This window comes from Miniopterus schreibersii (assembly GCF_964146895.1).
Source record: "Miniopterus schreibersii genome assembly, chromosome: 20".
Taxonomy (NCBI): domain Eukaryota; kingdom Metazoa; phylum Chordata; class Mammalia; order Chiroptera; family Miniopteridae; genus Miniopterus; species Miniopterus schreibersii.
Window position 1 is genome coordinate 12,290,315 of NC_138122.1, and position 14,272 is coordinate 12,304,586.

Consider the following 14,272-nt stretch of genomic DNA (forward strand, 5'->3'; position numbering starts at 1 on the left):
CCTTAGTCCCCTCTGAACTGTCCCAGTTTCTTAGGCTCTCCTTGTGTTTGTGGCCTTCACAGTTTTGAGGAGTATTGGTCAGGTCTTTTGTGGGCTGTCCCTCAGCTGGGGTTTGTCACGCCTTTTTCTCATGATTAGACAGGGGTTGTGGGTTTCTGGGAGCCAGACCTCAAAGATAAGTGCCACCTCATCACATCATATCACTGGTACATGCTGTCATCATGACATCACTGTGTATAGGCTTTTGTTTGCTCATAAGTTTTCACTTCTCTAGAATTAATATATAGGGGTAGGATTGTTGTGCAATATGCTGCATGTGTATTTCATTTTCTAAGAAACAGCCCCACTGTTTTCCAGAATGCTTGTACCATTTCGCATTTTCACCAACAGTGTATGGGAATTCCAGTTGCTCCGTGTCCCAGTTAGCACTGGGTTTTGTCAGCTCTGTTTTCCTTTGCTTTTGGCCATTCTAGGAGTGCGTGGTCCTCAGTTCCATTTCATCTAGGTTGTAGGCCTGTGTTCACTGAGTTGCTTATAGTATTTCATTATCATCCTTTCAGTGTTTGTGGGTTCTGTAGTGATAACCCTTCTTTCATTATTACGCTTTGTTTCTTCTCTCTTTGGCTGTCAGTCTAACTGATTTCTCAATTTCATTGATCCCTTTGAAGAACCAGCCTCTGGCTTTGTTGATTTTCTCTGTGGTATTGTTCCCTGTTTCATTTCTGCTCAGCCTTATTCCCTCCCTTTGGCCTGCTTTGGGCTTATTTTGCTCTTCTAGTTCCTGAAGGCGGAAGCTAGGTCATAGTTTTCAACCTTCCTCTTTCCTAATGTAGCATTTAATGCTATAACCTTTTCTCTGAATCCTACAAGTTTTGATATTTTATTTTTTATTCAGGTCAAAATATTTTCTAATTTCTCTCAGGACTTCCTCTTTGACCCATTTAAAATAACCCATTGGTTACTTAAAAGTACGTTGCTCATTTTCCAAGTATTTGGAGATTTTCCAGTTATCTTTCTGTTACTGATTGATTTCCAGAGAGCATATTTTTTATGCTTTTGTGATTCTTTTTAATTTTTAAAGGTTTGTTTTATGACCCAGGACATGGCCTATCTTGATGAATGTTTCATGTGCTTTTCTGTTGGGTGGAGTGTTTTCTTAATGTCACCTAGGTCAAGTAGATAGTATTAGTCAAGGCTCCTGTGTGACTTTCTGGCCACTTGCTCAATTGATTACTAAGGAGTAATTTAAGTCTCCAGCTATAATTATGTATTTGTTTATTTCTGTTTCCAGTTCCATCAATTTTATGAATTAAATGAATGCATATTTAGGACTTTTCTGTCTTCTTGATGAATTGATGCCTTCTATTTTTATATATCCTTCTTATCCCTGATAATACTCCTTGTTCAGAAGTCTACTTTGTCTGATATTAATATACCCACTCCAACTTTCTTTTATTGTTTGTATACCTCTTTCATCTTTTTACTGGGTTTCTTCTAGGTAACTTATAGTTGTTATTTTTTAATAGCTTATAATTGTGGGGTCTTATAATTAACATGTTGAGAGCATTTACATTTATTGTAATCATTGATATGGTTCTATTTTGACTTATTTTATTTTCTCTGTGTCCTCTGATTTTTTGTTCTTCTACCCCCTCTTTTCTGCCTTCTTTTGGATTATTTGGATATTTTAAATAGTCTGTTTAAATTTTTCTATTGGCCTTGTGGTTATACCTTTTTCTATTACATATTATGTTTTTAACGTTTGCTCTAGGGATCACAGTGTACACACTTAGCCTTTAACAGTCTTTTTAGGGTTATTTTTTTTTTTCATTTCAAGTAAAATATAGAAGCCTTACAACCATATGGATCCCCTTACTTTTCCTCCTTCATGTTATGGCTGATACATTGAAAAACCTACCAGTGTTATAATTTAACAATTTTAACAATTTTACATGTTCACTTAAGAGGTGAAAACTTGTATTTTATATTTGCCCAGATATTTACCATTTCTCTCACTCTACTGTCTTAAAGTTTCCACATTTCTTTCTGATTATCATTTCTTTTGAGCTGTGGATTTCCTTTAGAATATCTTTTGGAGCACATCTGCTGGCAAGAAATTCTCTTAGGTTTTCTTCATCTGAGAAGATCTTTATTTTGCCTTCATTCCCCAAGGATCCTATGCTGGATATAGAGTTCTTTCTTTCTTTAAAGGTGTTCTGCTGTCTTCTGGCTTCCACAGTTTTTGATGAGAAATCCACACTCATTCAAATTATTATTTTCTTATGTATAATGTGTTGTTACTGTCAAGATGTTTTTTTATTATTTTCAGCAATTTAATGTGGTTTTATCCTGCTTATGATTCATTTGAGTTCTTGAATCTCTAAATTTTTCTTTTCCCAAATTTGTGAAATTTCAGGCATTATTCAAGTAATTTTTGTACTCCAGTCTCTTTCTCTTCTTCTCAGACTCCAATAACATGAATGTTAGACCTTTTACTGTTACTCCACAGGTCCCTGATTCTCTAATAATTTATTGCAATCTTTTTCTTTTTGATCTTATATTAGATAATTTCCTTTTCTTTTAATCCTCACCCGAGGACATGCTGAGAGAGGGAGGGAGGGAAGGAGGGAGGGAGGGAGAAACATTGATGTGAGAGAGAAACATTGATCAGTTGCCTTCCATATGTGCCCTGACCAGGAATCAAACCGACAGCCTTTCATTGCACAGGACAGGGCTCGGCCAACTGAGCCACCCTGGCTGGGCTAGATAATTTCTACTGATCAATCTTCATGTTCATCGACTCTTTCGTTTGTCATATCCCATTCCATTATTAAGTTTTTTAGTTTCAGGTATTGTATTATTCAGTTCTGAAATTTCCTTTAAAAAAATTCTTATATCTTTGCTGAGAACTTTCCTTCCATTAAGTTCAAGGTATTTACCTTTGCTTCATAGAGCATAATCATAAAAGCTATTTTAAAATCCTTATCTGCTAATTCCAGCATCTGAATCATCTTGAGGTTGGCATCTGTAAGTTGTTTTTTTCGCTTTGAGAACTGGTGTCGTTTTCTGGTTCTTGGAACGTTGCATAATTTTGTATTGTATCCTAGACATATCCTGGACTGAGTATTATGTTGGGTCCTTTGGAGAATGTTGGGTTTTGTGTTAGCAGGCAATCAACCCAGTTAGCTTTGCATCACAAGTTCTGTCTCGCCCTCCGTGGGCTATGGTTTTAATCTCATTTCAATTTTCAAAGCTTTTGAGATGCTGCTTTGGGTCTCTCCCACACATCAGCCACTTGGGGGTCTGTCTGAGACTTGGGTAGTGGTTTAAATCTTAGTCCACATCTTAAAGCTGGTGCTGCTTTGGGCCTGTCCCAGGCATATGCAGCTCAGGAATGAGCCTGGGACTTTTGTGGGTTCCCTCATAGAATTAAGGGACCTTTTTCTTTATCTCTCTCCTCTGTGCAGTTCTCCCCCCCCCCACTTCATCCTGCAGGGTCCCCTTCCCTTGGTTACTCCAGCCAGAAAGACAGGAGTGTCCCACAGAGCCACTGTTTCCACTCAGCTCCCTGTCGAGGGCACCAAGAGGGAAGAGAAAAGCAAACCATCAGAGATTTCCTCTCACATTCTGTAGACTTTTTCTCTGTACAGAAATTAGGGGTTTCCTTCTAAGTTCTAGCCACTGCTGGCTTATGACCATGCATCCTGGGCCTACCCTCAGCGCAATGCTACAGGACATAAAATAAAAACAGGAAAGTCTCCCAGTACAGGTCACTTCTTCAAGTTTTTGCCTCCTCCAAAAAATCTGACTACTGCTGTTCGTATTTCAGGTTTTTCAGGTAATTGCTTTCTTATATTTTGTCCAGAGTTTTTAGTTGCATCAGCCAGAGAGAAGCTGTAGTGAGCTTACTTGATCCTGGCCAGAACCAGAAGCCTTTCAATGTAGTTTAATTTACATTTCTTCATGAGTGTGGTTCAGCATCTCTTCATATATTTAAGGACCATTTTCATATCTTTTTTGGTGAATTGTCTGTTTATGTCTTTATTCCATTTTTCTTTTGGGCTGTTAGTCTTTCTTTCCTTAATTTTGAAGAGTTCTATATATTTTTATAGATACTAGACTTTTATCTCTTTTGACATGCAAAAGTTTAAACATTTGTTATTAAGTGTTTATTTTCATAGTTGGCATTGTAAATGGGATTTTCTTTTAACAGGCTATTGTTTGTGTATGGAAGCTTGAGCTCATTAAAAAAAATAAATTATTTATTTTATTTATTTTTCCATTATAGTTTATAATCAATATTATTTTGTATTAGTTTCAGCTGTACAGCATAGTGGTTAGACAATCATGTACTTTACAAAGTATTCCCCCTGGTATTTCATGTAGCCACCTGGCATAATACAGTTATTACAATATTATTGACTATATTTCCTATGCCATACTTTATATCCCTGTTACTATTTTGTAACTATCATTTTGTACTTCTTTTAATCCCTTTACCTTTTCCACCTAGCCCTCCAAGCCCCCTACCCTCTGGAAACTGTCAGTCTGTTATCTGTATCTGTGAGTATTTCAAGCTTGTTTGTTCATTTATTTTGTTCTTTAGATTCTACATATAAATGAAATCATATGGTATTTGTCTTTCTCTGACTGACTTATTTCACTTAGCATAAGTCCATGCTGTCACAAATGGTAAGATTTCATTCTTTTTTATGACTGAGTAATATTCCGCTGTATATATGTACCACAGCTTTTTTATCCACTTGTCTATTGATGGGCACTTGGGTAGCCTCCATATCTTGGCTGTTGTAAATAATGCTGCAATGAACATAGGGGTGCATAGCATATATGTTTTTCAATTGGTGTACTGAGTTTCTTTAGATAAATGCCCAGAAGTAGAATTGCTGGGTCATAAGATAGTTCCATTTTTAATTTTTTGAGGACCTTCCATACCAGTTTTCATAGTGACTGCACCAATCTGCAATCCCACCAACAGTGCATGAGGGTTCCCTTTTTACCACACCCTCACCAACACTTGTTGTTTGTTGATTTATTGATGGCAGCCATTCTGACAGGTGTGAGCTGATATCTCATTGTGGTTTTAATTTACATTTCTCTGATGATTAGTGACATTGAGCATCTTTTCATATGTCTGTTGGCCATTTGTATGTCCGGTTTGGAGAAGTGTCTATTCAGATCCTCTTTCTGAAGTCTTTTTGTTTTATTTCCTGCTACCATATGAAAATTTTTAAATATTTGAATCTGATTTATCATTGATCATCTAGGGCTCTCATGTATACCATCATGTCATCTGGAAAACTGTTTAAATTCTTCTTTTCCAATTCATATGCTTCTAATTGATTTTTCTTTGTTAGTTGCATTGGCTTAAACCTCCAGTACAATGTTGAGTAGTAGACAATGGGTATTCTCATCTTCGTGGAAATGCCTCCAATATTTCTTCATAAAGTAATGTGTTGGTTTTAGAAATAAGGAGGGTTTGTGTGTGTATTTTCCATCATTTTTATGAAACCCATCAGTTTCTGTTTGCTTAACTGGGTAAAAAATGGGTATTGAATGTTGTCAAAGGCTTTTCAGCATCATTGGAGGTGATTATATAACTTTTCTCTATAGATCTATTTATATGGTATATGACATTAATAGATTTCCTAATTGAACCAACAGGATAAATTCCACATGGTCATCATGTGTTATTTTTTAAATTTGATGTTGTATTTTGTTTGCTAATATTTTATTTACTATTTTTGGTGATATTCATAAGTGATATTGGTCTCTACTTTTCTTCTGATCAAAGCTTTAATATCTCCTGAATTATGATATGTAGTGCTTTACATGTCATTTTTTAAAATTTGTGTTTGAAGTATTTTCCCTTTCACCTAAAATTCATTTAATAAATATGGTTTAAAAATTTTAGTTGGTTTTTCTTTTGTTAATTTCTGGTTTAATTGCACTATCGTCATAGGATATTGTTTATTATATTTCTTATTTATGGAACTAACTGATGTTTTCTTTGTGACACCCAATATACAGTCAGTTTTTACAGATATTCATGTGCAGTTGGAAGAAGGTGTAGTCTCTTATCAGAGTATAAAGTTCCATCGAGATCCATAATATCTTTCCTGTTGAGTCTTCTCTCTCCTTACTTATTCTTGTCTACTAGATCTGACTAGTACTAAGAGCCATTAGTGAGTTTTTCTGACTCTTTGCATCTCCTGTAGCTTTGCTTTATAAAGTCAGTATCTCTGTTCTTTAGTATGTAGATATTCATAAGTGTTATATATTCATTGTGACTTTCAGCTTTTAGTGTTAGAAAGTGTCTGGTGTTGTCAAATCTAATGCTTTTGGGCTAGAATTCAATTTTGTTCATATCAGTATTTCAATCTCTGCTTTATTATTGTTTCTGTTTGCCTGATATAACTGTCTATCTCTAATTTTTGGCTTTTGGAATCACTTTAACATTTTGTTTCTTATTGACTTTTATATTCTGAATGAGTCCTTTATCAGATATGTTTTTGTGAATATTTTCTGCCTGTCTGTAGCCTCGTTTTTGTTATTGTCATTTTGTAGCCTGGTTTTTACTTCTTTGATGTCTCTTGATGAGAATTGTGATTTTGAGCTTCATCCATAAGAGACTGGAGTTTATTCATTTTCAATTTTGTGGAATATCCTGTTGTATGAATGAACCAAATTTATCCTGTTCTGCAAATGATTGTCTTTTGGGTTGTTTCTAGTTTCTTAAATTACTATTATGCACAATACTGCTATTCTGGTACAAATCTCTTTGTGTACCTGTGTGAGAATTTCTTTAGGGTGTTTATCGAAGAGCGGGGGTTACTGAGTCATAAGGTGTGCAAAATAGACCCAGGTTGTTTTCCAAACTGATTGTGTTAGTTGGTGCTCCCTCTAGCATGGTAGGAGAGTCCAGTTGTCCCACATCTTGGTCAACATTTGACAGACTGTTTAATTTTTTACTAACTTGCTGGAAGTGTAATTATGTCACATGGTGGTTTTGACAGGCATTTCTAAGATTATTAATTAGGTTAAACATCTTTTCATATGTTTATTAGCCACTTATGTTTCGTGTGAAATACCTATTCAAGTCTTTTGCCCATTTTTCTTTTCAGTGGTTTTTGTTTTTGTTTTATGGTATTGACGTGTGTGTTCTTTATCTATTCTGATCTAGTATGGGTTTGTCTTCCTCCCCCTCCCCTAGTGTGTTTTTATATTTCTAAACCTACAGAAAAGTTGCAAGTATAGTATATAATGAATACCTCTGTATCTGTCACCTGTGATTACCAAATGTATGTAGAAATAAAGAAAATCTTTCTCTGAAACATTTGTAGCAGATTGCAGACATCATGGCATTTCACCTCAAAAATACTGTAGCCTAGGAATAAGGACATTCTTCTATATAAAATACCATTATTTTTCCCAAGAAGAATTCCATGTTATCTGCAGTCCATATTCAGATTTCCTCAGTTGGCCCAAACAGTTTCTCCGTAGGTTCCCCCTTTTTGATCCAAGACCTAATCAAGTTTCCCAAGCTGCATTTGGTTGTGATGCCTCCTAAGTCTCTTAATTTAGAAGAGTTGCCCTGCTTTTTGCTGTTGTTGTTTTTCTTGACTATGACCTTTTGATAAGTCTGAGCTAGTTGTCTAGTCCCATAATCTGGATGTGTCTGCTTGTTTCTCGCACATTGTTGGCACAGATGTACGAGGATGGCGCCATGTCTTCTTGCATCACCTCAGGAGATCAGTAATGTCAGTTTGTTTACTATTGGCAGTGCCAGTTTTGATCAGATGGTGAAGGTGGTGACAGCCAGATATCTCCATTGTAAAGGAGTCTTTTCCTTCTGTGATTAGTAAATAATCAGTAGAGTAATACCTTGGTACTATGCAAATCACCTGTTTCCCAACAATCTTTACACCCAGTTGGGTCTTTTTTCAGATCTGATTGGTGATTTTTCTAGTCTCTTGCTCTCTATAGTTTTAGTTCCCTGTTTTTCTTTAAAACCGTTAAGCATTACTGTTTTAAATGTATCTGAATGCTTTGCTCTGGGGGTCTAGTTCTGCTTCCTGTTGCATTACCCTTCCCAAGGAAATGAAGAAGAATTCCATGTTGCCAATTCATGGTGCCATGTTTCCTTGCTTGTTCTTATGAGTTTTGACTATAAGCCTGCATTTTGTAGGGCTTTGAATTCACTGAGGCCTGAGTTAAAGGTGGCCTCCTTCTGAGAGACTTCACAGACTGAAGGGTTGAGGACCTCCCAAGGTGGTGTGAATTAGGGCTGAAACCTGAGGACTGGCTTTGTTCTGGCGCCTCTGGGTGTGCCTTTAGTTCTGGTTCAGTCTAACACTGACTATATGGCCCTGTGGGGTCTCATCTTTATGGGGGTGCTTCTTTGACATTGCCAACCTTGGGAGGCCCCTTTTGTCTTTCATGGTGCCAGAGGCCTTGAGAGCAGGAACTCCAGGTCACTGGTACAACAAATGCCCTTAGGGCAGGAGCCAGCTGCAGGCTCCACAGACCTCATTAGGTTTCACTTTTACTTAGTGTTTGGCCTCTGAAGGTTCCAGACTTTTTGCAAATCAACTTAGTGATGTATTAAAAATTTTGTTTTTTTATTTTATCAGCATTTGAATTTTTTTTTTTGCGGGGAGGGCCAGTCGGGACATTCATCCTGCGAGAAAGTGGTGCCTCCCTAGTCTGTGCTGACTGTGGAATGCTCAGGTGCCTCAAGGACCTGCTGGAGGTGGGTCCGTGCCCTTGTCTGCCACTCATTCAGGGGTGGGGTTCCTGCTTGAGCTAATTCCAGAATCCCATCCTGCCTGTCCTTGCTCTCTCACGCACACACAGCCAGTAAGGCAGGACCCAGTGGGCTGGGGCATTGCCCAGCATCTCTGGGTGGTGGCTCCTCCACTTTGGCTCACTTCTGGTGCTCTTCTTGATTTCTAGGCTTCTTCGCGAAACAGTGTACCTATTGCAACCAAAGGGAAGGGCTCCTTGACTGAGTATAGGGCAGGTGCCCAGGGCAGTCCTTCAACCTATTGGTGGATCAGACTGTGGGGTACACAGAGGTGTGAACCCCCAGTTGCCCAAGACTGTCAAGTAGGGACCTGTGGTCTCTGGGCACCGGCCCCTCCTCTAGCCCTGCCTCCTCTGCCTCTTAAATTGCATGGGTTCCAGCTGCTGAGGCAGCCCCGTGGCGGTGGCAGGTTTTCACCAACACCTGCTTGTTTGGGTACATGCTCCTGCCTCTGTGGCTGCTGGGCTGCCCAAGGCGTGTGGCCTTAGTGGGAAGATGAGTGCTGGGTGCAGCCTTAACTGCCCACCGCTCCCCACGCCTGGGGAAGGCTCGGGTCCCCTCTGCTGGGGATAATTCTGCCAGGCTGCTACTGCTGAGGGGACACAAGGGGACGCTATCGTCGTCCATTTATGGGTGAGGGCCTGCAGGGCTTTTGGGGGCATTTGTAGCATCAGTTGGAAAGGCTGTCAGAGTTGTGCAAATTGTGTCAGATTGTGTTTCTTTTTAATTTTTAAAAGAATGTGTCTCGCTTTGACATCTTGAAGAGCAGGCAGAATCCGAAGTTGTGCTCGGTGGATTAAGTTTCATGTTCCTGTGCCCTCCGGGAGGAAGAGACAAGTGATAGGACAGGGAAAAGAGGCGGCAGCAGCCATATCGCACATCGGCCTTGCGCAAGGGGCTGTGGCCTCCGCTCGGGGCAGCTGCTGCCAGGGGAGATAGGATAATATGATTATTTGCAATTAGATTAATAAAGAATAATTAGATGTCATAAATCAAGTAATCATAGGATATTGTCATGGGAAAAATATGTAGCTAGAATTAATTAGTTTTCAAATAAAGCATTTATTTTAATTGCTTGAAATGATGGAGCCCTTAATTGCCGATGCATCATTTTGGCCTGAGCATTTTGGTTGTTGTAACAACGTGACGGGTTTGTTCCCGCACTCCTGGGGAAACAATAGAGGAGAACTTGATTTCATCACCTCAGAGTGAGCCTTGTGCTGGTGAGGTTCTGGAAACTCCTCTCAGGCCCCAGGCAGGTGGCAAGTGTGGGCTGGGCTAAAGCTGGCACTGCATGTGTATGTGTGTATGCATGTGCCTGTGGGTTCCAGTAAGTGTGTGCATGTGTAAGTGTACATATGTGTGTGTGAGTGCATGTGCATGTGTACCGAGGATGAACATGCTGGGGGTGTGCATGTCAGGACTGCACAGTGGGAGCCCCGCAAAGGTGGCCTGTTGGACTCTGTGGCTTGGACTGAGTGGTGGGGCCCCCCATCCTGAACTGGGACTTTTCTGCTGGATTGAGGGGCTTTATCAGGGGCTGCATTCTTGGGTTTCTCCAAATCTGGAGCCCAGCAACCTTGTGCCCGTCGCCGACCAGCTCTTCTTTGGGGGTAGGCACAGCACAGGCAAGCAGTAATTTCTGATGCCAGTCTGTCCAAGGGTGGCCACTGCCGGGTTTGCAGCCCTGGCCTGGCTGCATCTCTAGGTGGCTTACCTGTCCCATGCCAGAGCAGAGGTCATGGGTCGTGGAGCATTATGGGGTTGGGTACCTCTGCTCCCAGGGGGAGGCTGTTCTTGTGTTTGAGAAGAATCAGCTGGCCTTTAGCCAAAGGTGGGAAAAATTGAGAGAGAGAAGGAGAGAGAGCGAGAGAGAGCAGCCACCCCTGCACTGTTGAGTCCCTGCTGCCTGTGGGACTGAGGTGGCATGAGAGGACATAGGCTTCCAGGGACTGCAGGATTGAGTGATAGGGGTAGGCTAGGTGGGGACCCTAGGCGGAGTCTCCTTTGGGGTGATGGGTGGGCCCCAACAGGCCTTAAACACAGGACCAGCAATATGAGGAAGGGTCTCTCATCTGTGATAGCAGCCCTCCTGGGGAGTGATAGGGTGATTCAGGCCCCTGCCCCTTGCCCACACACTGCTGCGCCAGTTTCAGCCCCTTCTGGCAGCGTACAGGCCTGAGCCTCAGGAGCCAAGGGCAGCTCAGTAGACCTTTCCTTCCCCAGGAGTAAAGGGTGCTGCCTCCTTGAAGGATGGAGTGACAATCAGGCCCAGGACCCAGCAGGCAGCATTTGCAGCGCATACAAGGAGGAGGTTCCACTCCATCTTCTGGTCCTGCTCACTCTTTGGCACCCAGGGCTCTCCCTCGCACACTCTGAATTTGCTGGGAGGGCCAGTTGGGGTGGGCTCCCTGAGGGAGAAACTGGAGTGAGGCCTGGACAGAAGGCAGGACTCAGCCAGGCCTGGAGTCAGGCTGACCCCTGCACAGCCTGGGCGAAGAGGGCCTGCCCCAGCCTGAGTGGGCTGCCGCAGTGCTCAGTGGGAGCCAGGGAGCCAGAGGTGTAGCTGGCATTCCTGAAGACCAGCGGAGGGTTCTGTGCTGTGCAAGTGCGGCCAAAGGAGGGTGTGGCACTGATGTGCCCGTGTTGGGACTCGGGTAGTCCTGCTTGTGTGCAGAGGCCATAGGCAGATGGAAGAGGGGTGGGCAGCATCCAGGAAGGCCTCCTGCTGCCTTTCTGAAGGGGGACAAGCGGGTCACTTACATGCCCTCTCTTGGTCCCCAGGTGGCTGCACCCTTGCCCAGTATGGCAGCTCTGCCATCCTTACCCCCAGACCCCCAGTTTGTCCTCCGAGGTGCCCAGTCGGCGGTGCACGCGCTACATTTCTGTGGAGGAGCCCAGGAGCAGGGGCACCCGCTTCTCCTCTCAGGGTGAGTAGCTGCCGCTGACCTGCCCCCAGGGCCTAGCCCAGGGCGAAATTTGGGGGGAGCTCGCAATGAACCTGGCACTCATCTGGGGGTCCTACAGAGGTCTCAGACTGCCTGTCACCTGGGCACACTTTTAGAGCTTACTCAATATGCTGTCCCCTTGGGCCTCACCCCTTGGGAGAGGCAGGAACACACGCCCATTCTGTTACAAGTGCCACCCAGTTTGCACTGTCAATGGAAGTCCTCCCTCCCTCTGCTGAGAAGCAGCTCTACCTAAGGGGCTCTTAGAGGCTCCCAAGGGCACCCTTGGAAGAAGAGCATGTGACACCTTTACCCTTTGTTCACATTTAGGGCTCTCACCTCAACTAAAAACTCAGGCAGCTGGAACACCTGGTCCACCAGTGTCATAGCCTCCAGACCAGCCCCATGGAACATGCTGGGTGTGTCCACCCTCCTCTGATACCTCCTCCTGACCCTGACCCTGCACTTGTCTGAACAGGTCCCTGAATGGGCTGGTGCACATCTGGAGCTTGCAAACACGGAGGGCGATCACCACCCTGGACGGGCACAGGGGTCAGTGTGTGATCTGGCTGCAGACATTGTCCCAGGGACACCAGCTCCTCAGGTATGTCTCAGTGGCAGTCCCAAAGGAGTACGGTCCCAAAGGAGCCAAGGTGTGGTCTTCAGTGGGGGCTAGGAGTTCTCTGGTTGAGACCCTCCTGGTCTCCCCTAGCCACTTGGGCTGCCTCACCCCCAAAAGCAGAATAGGGTGTGACCCCTGCTCTTAGTCCATCCCTGAGGCAGTGCATCTGGGTTGTGCTGAGTGCTGTCCCAGTGGGTGCTCACTAAGAAGGGCCTAATGAATGTATAAGATGGCTCTGTCCATAGCCCCTTGCTGCCTGTGGCCTGAGCAGAGCCTGCCTGGCCTGCACAGCTCCCCAGTAGTGGGAGCTGGGGTCCTGAGGCTGAGCTTGAGGCCTCTCATTGGAGGAGCCTACTGCAGGCCTTGGAGCCGTGGTGTCCCAACACCACTCTGCCAGGTGACCTTCCTGGCTATGCATACACCTTCCCCACAAGTTGGCGAAGACTGATCACCAGGGCAGCACATGGAGCATGAGCCTAAAGATTACCAGGCTGGTCAGAGAAATGCTCCACAACCTGGTCTGGCTCTCCAGGGGCACTGGGAGCACCACACAGGTGCCAATGTCTATAGCACTCAGGACTGCCCAGCAAGGGCTCAGCAGAAAATGGCAGCCACACTCCTGGTGGAGGAGAGTGCATTTGCCAAGGCTGTGGCAGGCCCAGCCTGGGAGTATCACCAGAGGCCATGAGGAGCTAGAGGCTGGGCAGCAGAGTGGGGAGTGGTTCTGTTCCGGCACTGCCCCCCAGCCTTGTGGGGGTGACAGGCTGGGGACTCCAGGCAGGGTGTGGGCCAGGAGGCAACAGGAAGGGGCAGGTGGGTGAGACAGCAAGTTGGAAGGGACTTCTCTACTTTCCATGGGGAGAGGGAGGGACAGGGAAGGACACAGACCAGGAGGTGTGCAGGGAGCTGGCTACCTGCCTGGTTGCCAGAGCTGGCCATTGCCCTGGGTCATACTGATGTCTGGCACTGTTCAGGGATTGCCACTCCAGCCCAGGAATCCACCAAATCAGAGTGCTGTTCTCTTGGATGTTCTCTGCCCCAACTCCAGGACTGGCTTATTCTCCTGCTCTGGACTTGGAGCCTTGACATCATCTGTGTGTGCACTGTGGAGCCGGTCCCCAGAGGATGAGGCCTGCTGGGACACCACTGGTCTGCAAAGCATTTTTATGCCAGACTCATGCAGCTCCCACCACCCTGGAAGTGACTCAAATGTGACTGAGTGACCAGAGGTGTCCTGGAAAGCTGTGGCCCTGGATGTGTGTGTTGGTAGAGTACTTGCAGGCCTCCTGAAGGGGCTGGCCCAGAGCTCCGTGCCAGGCTAGCCCACTTGCTGTCTGCCTACACTTGGTACACAGGGCCTCACAGTTTTGGTCTTTCCCTGATAATAGAGTAGGTGTCATGTCTCAATACCCAAATAAGTCACTTGTACCAGGAGCTGCCATATATAAATGTCCCTGCATAATTTTCAGCTGAGGTGTAGGCCCTACTGGGCCTCCTGTTCCTCCGAGGCCCAGGCACCTTGCGTGTCCTCTGGGAACCCCTGGCATGAGTGCTCGGGTTCCTGACACCCTCTTCTGAGGCTTCAGTCCACGGAGATCTGGGCCAACACGGTGCAGGGTGGAAAGCTCCTGGTGTAACCTATGAGGGGATGTTGGGTGGCAGCCCTCCTTCCAGTCATGATGGCACTGCAGAGGCTCCTCTCCAGGCAGGGGGCCTGAGGGTGAGAAGGGCTGCAGAGCAGACTGTGCAGGTGCTTGGAATGCCCAGGTGCGTTTACGTTGCACTAGAGGCTGTGCACCCAGCTGTGTTTAGAAGCCAAGTGTCTCCAAAGTGGCTCTTGAGGGAGGAAAGTGAGCTTTCATGTCAAGGAGAGTCTGG

General features: G+C 44.4%; 1 protein-coding gene across 5 annotated transcripts in view; it reads left to right on the top strand.

Annotated features, from left to right (window-relative positions):
• Positions 1–14,272, top strand: part of GNB1L (G protein subunit beta 1 like) — a 55,973-nt gene that overhangs the window by 14,518 nt on the left and 27,183 nt on the right. For 4 of the 5 annotated variants that reach the window (XM_081123600.1, XM_081123598.1, XM_081123597.1 and 1 more), the window contains 2 exons: positions 11,609–11,754; positions 12,251–12,376. The exons of the other annotated variant lie outside the window; for it this stretch is intronic. In XM_081123600.1, coding sequence (XP_080979726.1) covers positions 11,630–11,754; positions 12,251–12,376 — 251 coding nt within the window. In that variant the 5' untranslated portion in view covers positions 11,609–11,629. The remainder of the gene's footprint in view (positions 1–11,608; positions 11,755–12,250; positions 12,377–14,272) is intronic. 5 annotated transcript variants of the gene reach the window in all.